The sequence below is a fragment of the Xyrauchen texanus genome, chromosome 24 (assembly GCF_025860055.1).
Source record: "Xyrauchen texanus isolate HMW12.3.18 chromosome 24, RBS_HiC_50CHRs, whole genome shotgun sequence".
Classification (NCBI taxonomy): Eukaryota; Metazoa; Chordata; class Actinopteri; order Cypriniformes; family Catostomidae; genus Xyrauchen; species Xyrauchen texanus.
Genome location: NC_068299.1, coordinates 21,420,243 through 21,433,190, shown reverse-complemented (window position 1 = coordinate 21,433,190; position 12,948 = coordinate 21,420,243). Strand labels below are relative to the sequence as shown.

Genomic DNA, 12,948 nt, shown 5'->3' with positions numbered 1-12,948 from the left:
CACATGTTAAGGCAGAATATAGAATAGAAATAATTTAATAATCCCCAACATTAGGTATGATGGAATATAATGAAAATCCCCTAAAAGAAGATGAAATGTAGGCTAGATGAAGACAAGCAATCTGCCTGATTAAGTAACCAAAGGGGCACAATATAAACATTAATTTAACATCATAATTTAGCCTACAGTTACAGTGTCCAAAAAATACAGTGTCACCTTACCTTTTTACATGTGATGGCATCAGCCACTTGCACTGCTCTGTTGTGCAGGAAGCTGTATCGCTTTCTTTCGAAGTGTAAATGTGCTATTTTTGTGTTCTAGTCAAACGGAATTAACTAACTTATGCATTCAATTCAAATGAATAGGGCTAGTGCTATGGTGTAATTGCCCTGAAGTTTATGGCCTTACATTATGCTAGCACCTGCCAAACACAGCGACACATAACTTACACGCTTACTACTCTCTCTCTCTCTCTCTCCCTCTCAGTAACGTTACTCTGACAATGACAACCACGAGGAGAAGTTATCGGGAAAAAAATCACACTGAAGACATGACCAGTCTACTTGGCGGCTAACACTAGCTACGTTTGCAACAACATTTTCACCGGAGGAAGAGGCAAACGCTTAGAAATAATAAACACCAGGCAAAAATGTTGTTACAAGAGCTAGTAGGCTACCATAAAAACGTGGGATTATAGCTACTGTTTGCAACGTCGGGAGAAAGATTTAATTTCCCCTGTTTCTACAAAATAGCTATAACATTAACAACAGTTAAACAAAAGATCGTTAGATCGTAAAAAAAAAAAAATCATTACCGTATTTGTCCCAGCCGAATCCATTGTGGTGGTGGTGGTCACGCAAGTCAGGCAAGCACTTCTTCTTTGTTTCATGGCGGGTAACGTACTGTGCTCCAAAACATTGGTGCTGATTGGCCCAAGAGGAGTCCTGTGCGCCAATGAACGCTATCTATCGATCTGCGCTCGATTGCTCTTCCTTCATCCTCCAACTACCCGGATGTCTGTCTCAGTAACTTGAAATTGAATTTGAGAACTGAATCTGAATTGTGAGAAGTGAATGTGAAGATATATAGAGAGTTTAATTTTCAGTGAGGATCAAATTTTATTGGACTTCAGTTCCAAACGAATAAATTCAATTTCAAATGATACAATTCAGATTCAGTTTTTGAATAAATTCAATTTTAATTAAACAATACAATTTCAAATTATGTGATTCAAATTCAGTTTTTCAATGCAATTATTTAAGTTTAGCCATTCAAATTCAAATATAAATGGTTCAAATTCAGTTTCTGGTGGCACATATTTCAGCCCATACCCTGGCCCCATTGGCCCGGTCGGTAATCCATCCCTGCCAATGTCCCTATTGACTTAACAGGAAATCATCTCATTTCAGCAAGTAAACAGTCATTCAATCACTGATTTTAAATCTGAAATCTGCATGTACATCATTACAATGCAAACGTCCTACACATGTAATTACTTATTTATTTAAAATCAGGAAATGTTCCTGTTTCTTGAAAGCCTGAGCAAGTTATGTGTATCTATATCAAACAGTCTACCTCTAACAAACTTCATTGGCGAACAGATCAGCTGAATGTAAACAAACAGACGTTTTCAGAAATTTTTAGTTTTATGTTTTCATCAAAGTGTCCTTGTTCTCACGGTCACTTGAATAAGAGCGCGTACTCGCTCCCTCTCAGTTAAATTAAACTGATACGCTTGGTTAAAATGGCAAACAAACATGTAATTTATTACACTTTACCTACTTTGGGTGATTATTGTGCTGCATTGATAGGCTGAACACCATGGCAGGTGAATGCTCTGACATCGCAATCTAAATTTATCTTCTCTCTCATAATGATTATTATCCAGAACGAGCAAATTAAGCTTTAAACAGGATTGTCACTAGAAGGTGAAATGCGACTGTTCTATCTTGAAGTCAGAGACAGTGAAACGGGGGTGTTTGTCAGTCATTCATGCACTATGACAGTTTGGGCATACAAAGATGGCCGCTCAAACACTTCAGGTGGCTTTACCTCCTGCTGGGAGTTTACCGTTGCCTCAGCGATCCAGTTATATAATTATTTTTCTGCTCATGTCCCTTTAACAGCTAGCCCCCTTGAAGAGTACTTGGGTGCCTTGATTTAGTTATTCCACCACTAAGGCCCAGACTTAAGCAACACATGCTGCAAATCGTCTGCTGTCATATCCTGGAGGACACTGCCCCATGCAAGGACACTGACATTTGACAGTTTCTGTGATATTCCGTTCATACCAAATCACACATTTTATTTTTGTAGACTTCTGTAAATTGCATGGAATGTTGAGCTATGAATAAAGGGGCTAGGGTTAAATTGTCCCGAATGACGCATTAATTGATAGTACAAGGTTATTTTCACATCTAAGACCTAACCCTTCTGTGGGAATCAGTTAGTATAGTAATTCTCACTAGGCTTACTTCAACTAAGATGGATGTGATATTCAATACATGTACAAATGTCACAATTACTGTGTATTTTCAAAAAATATAAGAGTGATTGCAGATGTATCAGCTTTTGAGAGACATGATTCGATGTTGATGTGTATTATGAAAGATTTACAGAGAATTAAATGGTAATTATGGCTACTTTGTTTTAATAGTTCACAATTTGAAACATTTAAAAAATGAATAATAACCCATTGTATTCTTTGTTTCTGCTGTGAGACCTCACACATGGTCAGGTCTTGGCTTATAGTCAGTACTGAAAACAGTCATTGGGAGAGCCGTGCATTGCCACGAAAGACTGAACTATCCAATGTTCAGGGTTGAGAGGGTTACTTTTAAAATATATTCCACTACAGATTACAGAATACATGCTGTAAAATTTAATTTGTAACATTTTGTTAGATTACTCGAGGTCAGTAACGCATTCTAAATACTTTGGATTACTTCTCAGCACTGGTAGATTTTTTCACATGTTTTGATAATAAAAATTCTGCCAGTACAGTAAGACAAAATACACATGTTAAAAATACATTCTCTGAAAAAACATAAATATCTTATGCAGTGTCGTTTCTAAATCAAAATAAATCATATTGATCTTGTTTTAAGGATTTTAAAATATTTTACAGGAAAACAATACTACAAATTATTATCAAGAATATTATTTTTGCAAAGTAATCTCTTCAGTAATCAATTTAACTCTAGTGGAATACAGTTACTTATATTTTGTATTTTAAATATGTAATCCCATTATATGTATTTTGTTGCTCCCAACCCTGCCAATGATATACTCAAAACTTGATTGAACACACAGACTGGGTGATATGAGTCATTGGCAAGAAATTACATACATAAGAAATATAATTTTTCTCTTTTGTGACATGGATATGTGATATTTATGTATACAAACATAAATACATTACTGTGGTTTGTGAAAGGGAATGTATGGTGGAACAGTGCTGTGCATGCCCTATTCTATTACAATATGAACATGTCAACACAATTTTAGCTGATAGAAAGCTGTCAGAATTTACAGGAAGTGGTTTTGCACACAGGAAATGACAAGGTTTTCTCCTTTTATTGTACACAGTATGGCATGACAGAGAGGAGTGTTCCATTGCATACATAAGCTAAAGGAAAGTGTGGGAAATTCTCTTTAATTACAAAGATTGTTTTACATAGGTGGCTCCAGTGGAGTTTCTCACATTTCTATTTAAATGGCTATTTTTTCTATAAAGCAATCATACAGATAATTTATTTTTTCTAAGAAAACATTATCATATCTATTCAGGCCTTCATGGTGTATTGATCGGTGGATTGTAATTAAATTAAATTAGTTAATTGAAAATCTAATGTACAGTACGATAGTGATGTAACATTAGATTCTGATAGTAAAGTACAATAGAGCCCCAGTTCAAAACTCAAAGATCCATTTATGAATGAAAAAGGTATGTTTCAAAAAGATAGTCAAAACAACCTTCACATTTTCAACAGGCACTGACATGGAATGTACAATGAGTTTGTAGTGAGTCGAACTTTAGGTTTTACTTTTGGTTAAGTAAAGGGTCTGCGATTTGTTTGTCTCTCAGACTGAAAATGACAAAGAGAATGTTGCATGCACACACATCCACAGGATTTACTTCTCATATTTCAAATATAATGATGAGATGCTACATCCCCAGACAAATGAGTGTGCAATTTTGGCTTGATCTTCCACTGAACTAGTTAGCTCATATGGTCTGTACTTTTTTTAAGACCCGACTAAATTATTTATATGGCTAAGTCTGATTACTTCTGAGGGGAAGGCTGTACTTTCTGTATTTTCTCTTCTGTTGCTCAGAAATGAAACTTGTGTATGATGTTATTTCTTGTCAAACCCAAGCAGGCAAGAAATACCCAATCCTTCCTTTTTATTGATAATACACACTGAAAGTATTAATTATAGACAGAATTTCTGCAAACAACTGGTCTTCTGAATTTCAATTTTGGGAAACTAAGGGACTGCGATGGACTGGCGACCTGTCCAGGGTGTCCCCCGCCTTTCGCCCAATGTTAGCTGGGATAGGCTCCAGCCCCCCGCGACCCTGTACACAGGATAAGCGGTTGACGATGGATGGATGGATGGATGGATGGAAACTAAGGGATATATATATATATATATTCATCATATTAATGTACAAGATTGATTCTAAATGCATGCCAGAAAGTTATAAGAAAGTGAAACAGCAGCATGGGATTCCTTCAGTATTTAGGAAGTGCAATAACTTTGGATTATACTCTGTGGGTCAACTGCTCTACATATTCTAGTTCAATAGGCTATTGAAAATAACCGTTAGTTGCACAGCTTGCTCTAAAAAAAAAAAAAAAAAAACGAGCACATGCGACTCATGTTCCAATGCAGAATTATCACCTGCTACAACAACCACATCCTTGATAAATAATGAAACTAAATGTACTTAAACATTAACTGCTTAAAAGTTCTCGCTGTCTCAGTTTTAGCTGCAATTCAATTAAATGTTATCAATATGGCACTGTAGGTACTTTCCTCATTGCATTCAGCCTAACTAGTTATAATGATTGTGGCTGCACAATCCTGATGGCTACTTTGCAAGTTTGTGTATGTATGTGTGTGTGTATACAGTACTATGCAAAAGTCTTAGGTGCATTATATTTTTCACAAGACAGTTATTTTAAAATGGTTATTTGATCTATCTTGCTTTTAGTGTATCAGTAGGAAATATCAATTTTAGATTTCAATATTCACTTTGCAAAGTACAACAGATGTTATGGCCCCCACACAGCCCGGATCTCAACATGATTGAGTCAGTCTGGGATTACATAGGGAGACAGAAGCAAACGAGACAGACTAAATAGAGAAAACTGTGGCAAGCTTTTCAAGAAGCTTGGAACATCATGACATGCCTGCCAAAAACCAAGAAAAACTGTGTACCTGTAGGCAAAGATCATCACACCAAATATTGATATGAACTTTTTTTTAATGTTTTCTGTACTTTGTTTGACATTAATTGATAACTGAAAACTATTTATGGCACTATTTATTTACTCACGCTTATGTCATACCAGATGTGTATGACTTTCTTTCATCTGCTGAACTCCAATGAAGATTTTTAGAATCCTGTTACAGCTCTTTTGGTCCATAAAATGCAAGTGAATGGGTGCCAACATTTTTAAGTTCCAAAACTTGCAAAAATCAGCATAAAAGTAATCCTTAAGGCTCCAGAGGTTAAATAGGTGTGGGTGAGAAGAAGATCAATATTTAAGGCCTTTCTTTATAAATATAAATTCTCCTCCTTGCTCAGTCAATTTCTGGAGTCATGTGGATCATTAATGATGCCTTTGTGCTTTTTGGACATCAACATTTTTTCACCCATTTACTAGCATTGTATGGACCTACTGAGCTGAAATATTCTTATAAAAATCTTCATTTGTGTTCTGCAGAAAAAAAGAAAGTCATACACGTCTGGGATGGCAAGAGGGTGAGTAAATGATAAGATAATTTACATTTTTGGGTGAACTATTTAAGAACTACAGCCTGACAGGAAGACAACAACTTCCTGAGCACCAACAACAAACATACATACATGGAATGAGTATTTTATATATTTATACAGTATGGACTAATGTAAATGTATAATGTGAAATTTGGTTTTGACTGAATAAGACAAACGGAAGAAAGTCAATTTTGTATTTTGCATTTATTTATTTTAGGCTAAGTAAACATACGTTGTTTTTATTAGAACATTGTTCTTAATTATAATTTTACATTGCACATTAAAAATAAATTAGTGGCTGTAAATCATGCAAATACATCAGTTCATAAAGACTTCTCATAAATGTTCCCAGGGTTACAAAGGCAAAGCATGAAGGAATTTCTTCCAATGTTGTCCTGTGAATGCTCATTAGATACATCTAATCATGGGATAATGACAGGCACAAAACAAAGGGTAGTGTATGTGTCAGTGGTTCATATTTATGTGAGGGCATTACACTCAATACACATCAGAATCTACAGCTTATCATTTAGTTGGAGGTGGACATCGTGGATCTGATTCTATTGATCTTTAGAGGTAGCAGTGAGACCATCTCCTCACTCAGCTCTAACTCTGTCTCAACTGCCTTCTTGGCTTCTGGGTGTTCCTCACAGTATTGCACAACAAAGTTGTAAGACTCTAATGAGAGGGTGAGATTCTCCAACTGAGTAGCCAGGTTACTGGAGATAAACTTGGATTGTAATCTGGCCACACGGAATTTGGCCACTAAAGCTGGCCTCAGCACGTCATCCTCAAGCTTCTCTGGAAATTTGCCCTCTGGGGAGCGGATGGAGTCAAGAAACATCTGATAATACTTTATAGAGGAGGAACACAAGTGGTTAAACTTTTTAATGGTATGCACATCTGGCTGATCTTGCTTGTCGGCCACAGCCAACTTCAAGTCCATCATCTCATAATACGTTTCTGCAAGTTCAAACTGCAGTTGCCGGCAAATTAACAGATAGTACTGAGCATTCAAATCCTTGCAGATTGGCTCCAGCATGTCAACACGACGCTTGTGCATCTTACAGCGCCGCTCCAGGTCCTGTTCAAAGAAGGCTAGGACCTTGAAGAGTGCGCTATGGTCCTGCAAGATTTCGATATGATCAGTCACGTGACCATCCATCGCAAAATACTCCTTGGCTTGGGCTATGTAGCCTTGACCCACCAGGAAGATGGCACGGGCTTCTTCAAAGTCCAATGGAAGGACACTGCTTACTTTCTCCTCTAGGCTGCAAATGGAGTCGAATGTATCACTTGAACCAAAAAGGATGGCGCTCTTTCTTCCCTTCTCTTTTTCTTCCTCTTCATTCCGATGTGCTCTCTTAAGTTCCTCCTGCCGATCCAAGTCTAGTTCTCCGATATTATCCTGTGCAATGGAAAATAAGTAAATAAAATACAAAACAATAACTGTCAATTTGAGTCCATAAATTCATGCAAAGTCTAAAAGAATGCATGGGTTACCTCCAGAAGCTTTTTAGCATCTTGCAGTAGATTAAGGCAATATTTGATCCAGCATCTGGCAATTTCAGATCGCTTCTGAAGAAGTTCTTCACGCTTTTCACATTCAGCCTCACCTTTGGAAAGATCAGTTGTAAGCTTATTGGATTTAATAATGATCTACATTTTAAAAAGTTTAAAGCACTTAAGATAGAAGGCAAGCAGAAAAAGACTTAAACAAAATAAGTACTTCAGACATGTTTTTGAATTATATGCAGTTGTAATACATTCAATTGTTTCTTGCTAACTTCTCCATATCTTTGAATTTCAAAGATATTTAGTTGCTGTAATATATATGAACCTTCATGAAGTCTCAGCCACCTAACTTACCTGTACATTTATCTCTTAATATCAACAAGGTTCTGTGAAATAGGCCAAAAACACTCTCTTACGAAGTATTTAGCATTCATATACTCAAACATTCACAGTTAGGCTCATTACCAATTCAGGATCTGGTGAAATAGAAGATAACTGACAAGCATGATTATGGAATCACATCAGAATATCACAAGAGACGGCCCCCTGGAGATGTTTTGACATGCCTTGACTTTTGTGCTTTTTGCTTAAAAACATATAAATGGCTAATGTCTGATAACACTGTATTCAGCACAAACTGGGCTACAATAATATGTGAGCAACATATATGTAAATGTTTGTTTTTTGAGAAAATAACGTTTAGGTATGGTTTTTAAAAATGTAAGTAACTGAAATAAGGTCATATAACACATACTAAACATTTGTTGACAAGACATTGGAGAACTGATCTTGTAACCTAGAGTTTTTGCTACAAAATGATTTGATTACTCATTCATACATTCTCATTTGCATTGATCGTCTCAGCACATTAGCGTATGAATAGCGCCCTCTGCGTGTGGGTGGGATCACATTAGGGATAATTAGCTGAGCCAGGAGAAATTGTACATTGCTTTGTTTCTTACAGATTATATTGCAGGAGAATATTTGTTTTAAATTTTAAAAGTAGACATTTTAAGCTTTCTTTAGACATATGTTTCATGTGTGTGTGATAAGTATTCGCAGAGTTTCAGTTCATTATTGTGACGTGTTTCAGAAAGATGCTCGAGGAGACAGAGTTGGCTGAAAGCGCACCCTGTTTATTTTCTTTATTTTACAAAAGCACAAGATTTCCATGTTATTGTGAGTGTACACAAATAAAAGTAGACCCTTTATAGTCTCTAATGATGTCTTACACCTATCTGTATGTTCAAAAACGACAGAGTATTTTAAGTTGTTTCTGCTGTTATGAGGAAATAAATCCAGCATGATGTGCCGGCGCTTCCGTCAACCTCTGAGAGTTAAAGTTAAGGACAGTCTCTTTACAGATAAAGTTTCAATATGAGTGAAACTAAGGCCACATGTGAACTGACAAGGAATATTTTTTTTCTTTATTAACCACCCACAGAGCATTCAGTAAAGCAAGGGAGGAAAATGCAGAACTAATTGTAACAATATTTTATAATATACAAACACCACTCAAGAACCCACTTTCTTTGGCAGCTGCTTCTGAGGGGATTTCTCCAGCAAGTGTAGAAATGACACTAGCCGCAGCCAAACAGTGACGAGCCTCCATGTATCGTGTCTGTGATTCAATAACAACAGAAACATACAATTAATTACTTTTATCTTGACCTGCAGCGTCATGGGGAGCTCAATAAACACACACATTACTCATACCTTGGTGATGTAATACTGAGACAGTGTGGCTGCATTAATGGCCCACTCGAGCGGCACAAACTGCTTGTACTCCAGCTGTCTCTGTAGCGTGCTGTGACAGTACTGTCCAGCTCTCTCATACTCCTCCAGATTCTTGTACACTTGAGCAAGGTAATAAAGTGTGTGAGTATATGCCATTTCAAACCTGTTGGCAGATAAGTGAAAAAGGAGGCTTGAGAAAGGTCCTGGTAATGTAATAATATTTGATAGTGGATTAAGGGAATGGATGTTACCTTCTTATCTTCTCTTGTTGGGATAATTCATCTCCCTCTGCCACAAAAAAATCTTGAAGATCCATTGGTGGTTGACCATCCTAATATGCATAAAGGGAACAAATGTTGGCACAATCTTACTAATTTAATGTAGGCACTATTTCATTATCAAAATTCCGGAAACCAAGAACAACTATTTGCTTAATAGCTTTCTCTTAAAAAATTTAAATTCACTAATTTATTCACCCTAATGCTATCCCATTTCTGTAAGACTTTCTTCTGCAGAACAAAAACAGTGGCTGGAACTTGGACCTACAGATCTGAGATATTTTTATAAAAATATTGGTTTGTGTTCTGCAGAAAAAATAAATTCACGGATGGCATGAGGGTGAGTAAATTATGAGAGAATTTACATTTTTGCTGAACTATCCTTTAACGGATTTTAAATGAAATAAATTATAATGCATTTAATGAATCCCCTTATTGAATATAAATGCAACGCACAGTTAAGTCAAAAGAGAATAAGTGGTTAATTCATGTAAAACAGCTGCCAAATGGTTTTGCCACTACTGTTAGTTTAGCTGCAAATAATGTGCAGTAGTTTGTATTGTTTGTAAGTCTTTAAGACCTTAAGTGTAAAATATGTCAACAAAAGACGACAAAATATGGAATGTAGCTCTGTTTTGATTTTTATTTAGGCAAACCATCATGACTGTTAAATACTATTGTGAATCTTGAGGTGCCGTGCCAGCAGCCCATAAAGTGCAACAATAATGCGGTCTATAAGCAGCACGCTTCAGTTTTGAACCATGGTCAGCTCAGAGTCCGATTCTATGTCGAAAAACTAATTAATGCGTTCATGACCCCAAGACTAGATTATTGTAATGCATTACTGGGAGGATCAGTAATCAATAAATAAACTTCAAGATCAGTAATCAATAAATAAACTTCAGCAAGATCAATAAATAAACTTCAATTGGTTCAAAATGCAGCTGCCAGAGTGCTGACGAGAACCAAGAAATACGATCATATTAGCCCCATTTTATCATCGTTACATTGACTACCTGATAAATTTCATATTCATTTTACAATTCTGTTAACTACATACAAAGCTTTCAAAGGTCTAGCTCCGCAGTACTTAAGTGTCCTTCATTACGATCGCAAAATTTTGGCCTGATAATAATTCCTGGAATATCAAAATATTGTAGATCCTTTTCATATTTTTGCTCCTAAACTATGGAATAGTCTCCCTTACACTGTTCGAGATGCAGACACACTCCCTCAGTTTAAGTCTAGACTGAAGGCTCATCTATTTAGCCAGGCATACACCTAATTTATCCTCCAACCCACAATTAGGCTGTTTTAGTTGGGTCTGCCGGAACCAGAAACATTGATCATGATTTATAACTCTGCAATAAATTGAATGGCATCTAAGCTAATATTATTTTACTTGTTTCCATGTCTCAACCTCAGGACTCCTATCCTGAGGTCACCAGAACCGGCTGGATCCAGCTCCATTCCTGCTTCGTGTTGGACTCCACTGCTACATGTTGCTGAATGATGATGACTAAATGCAGCCGGTGCCAGCCAAACATCACTTCAGTCTATTATGATGGACTTCAGAGGATGAACTGATGCCAGCTCCAACCATAAGACATGTCTATTGTCTGAAACTTGGATAGACCTCACCGAAATTACGGGCCAGTTTGAACTGTGATGCACCTCACTGATCTCTGCCTGCATTACCTTGGTCTTTTGATGGACTACACTCTTATAATGGAATACATAGACTATCAATTATTTGCCAACAAATCCATTGCAATCTATGTGAATTTATGCAGTTAATCCAGGATGGACTTCAAAAGACATTAGTCATTAATCTTCCAGTTCATACAAACTCTGTTTAAACACTGTCCCTTAACACTTACTTAGTTTAATAATTTTAATCCATGACTTGCACTATACATAAGTAATATTTACATTAAATTCATGATGTTAGCCAGAGAGGAACTGGCCCCCACAGTGAGTCTGGTTTCTCACAAGGTTATTTTTCTCCATTAATCAACATCTTATGGAGATTTGTGTTCCTTCCACAGTTTCAGCTTGCTCACTTGGGTTATTAATGCAATTATTATTGAATTCTTTATTTTTAAACACATTTCACAATCGTATTTTATCAAACTACACAACGATCACTCCAAGACATTATACATATTACAGTAAAATATTCTGTTAATCCATGACTTTCTGTTAAACTGCTTTAAAACGATTGTGAAAGGCGCTATGCAAATAAAAACGACTTAGCTACACAGTTTAAAAGTTTCGTAAGGAGAGCATGAGTGGGTAAGTACTATAAAGCTATAGGTTACATTTCGAGATCATACACACCTCTTTCATGTAGCGCAAATACATTGATTCGGCGCTCTCCAAAAATCCTTGCGCTTTCTCGGTCTCATCTCTTCCAGCCCACAAAATCCCAAGCTGGTTCTGCGAAGATAAACAACAAGGCGTAGTAGTAAACCAGCAAGCTATACTGCAAATTAATATAACTGTGAAGCTTTTATGAAGAAATATACGGATAGGCCGTGGATACGTATTTACCCGGGCCTGTATAAACAATGAGACGTTCTCCCGTGTTATTGTGCACTTGTCGATCAGTTTCATGCAGTTCATGAGGTGCTGCTCGCCGGCGGAGAGCTCCTCTGTCTCGATGTGGTTTACGCCGAGATAGTACTGGAGCACCGCGAGCCTCGCCGCTCGCAGCCCGGCTGGAGACTCTTCGGCGCACGCTTTCTCAGCATCATTCTCCGGTTCTCTATGCACCATCTGATCGGACTCACTGTCAGCTTCATTGTCAACCTCCCCTCCTCCTTCCTCGGTCTTGATTTTTTTTAAAGAACAGTGGATTTCCTTCAGTAGTTCTCTAGCTTTGTATTTCGATCGGAAAGGGTTATTCTCAGGGTCTTTTCTTGACTCTACTTCTGAGAGATTTTGGGCATGGCGAAATTTCTCGCACACCACCCTCCACTCGGCACTCTGGTAGGCAGCCATGTTTTCCTTTAGCTATAATTATTACAAGTGTTCACCAGCAGAGGTCAGTGATGAGTAGTGCTGCTGGACAACCAAAAGATGATATCAGAGGCTTATTGTCTGTCGCCATCTGCTGGAAGTGGGGAGTTTTATTTTTGTTTATATATTTACCTATCTATCTATTTCTATATACAGTAGGGTCCAAGTCCAAGCCACACTGTCATGTCAAACATAGTTTTAACAGGCCCTTCAGTAACACTTCGCAAAGCCTGCACAACATTGTGACAGGTTCACAAAACAAACCACACTGAAATAGGGCACTTAAACTGATAATGTGATAGTTCACCCCAAAATGAAAATTCTCTCATCATGTTCTCACCTTCATGCCATCCCAGATGTGTAAGACTTTCTGTCTTCTGCTGAACA

At 37.1% G+C, this 12,948-nt stretch overlaps 1 protein-coding gene across 1 annotated transcript; it reads right to left on the bottom strand.

The window, feature by feature from the left end:
* Positions 1-6,213: 6,213 nt before the first annotated feature.
* Positions 6,214-12,544, bottom strand: LOC127617861 (KIF-binding protein). The gene is made up of 7 exons (XM_052089973.1): positions 12,094-12,544; positions 11,881-11,979; positions 9,514-9,593; positions 9,242-9,425; positions 9,053-9,146; positions 7,514-7,626; positions 6,214-7,418 (listed from the first exon to the last, which is right to left on the bottom strand). Exons 1-7 carry the CDS (start codon positions 12,541-12,543, stop codon positions 6,540-6,542), a joined length of 1,899 nt encoding a protein of 632 aa, XP_051945933.1. The 5' UTR covers position 12,544; the 3' UTR covers positions 6,214-6,539.
* Between the last annotated feature and the right edge of the window lie 404 nt (positions 12,545-12,948).

Excerpts from the sequence above, each read along its gene's own strand:
- LOC127617861 (XM_052089973.1), bottom strand. The coding sequence starts at position 12,543 with ATGGCTGCCTACCAGAGTGCCGAGTGGAGGGTGGTGTGCGAGAAATTT. Across the intron at positions 9,147-9,241 it reads CTCAGTATTACATCACCAAG|ACACGATACATGGAGGCTCG; the intron begins GTATGAGTAATG and ends ATTGAATCACAG. Across the intron at positions 7,419-7,513 it reads ATGCTAAAAAGCTTCTGGAG|GATAATATCGGAGAACTAGA; the intron begins GTAACCCATGCA and ends TCCATTGCACAG.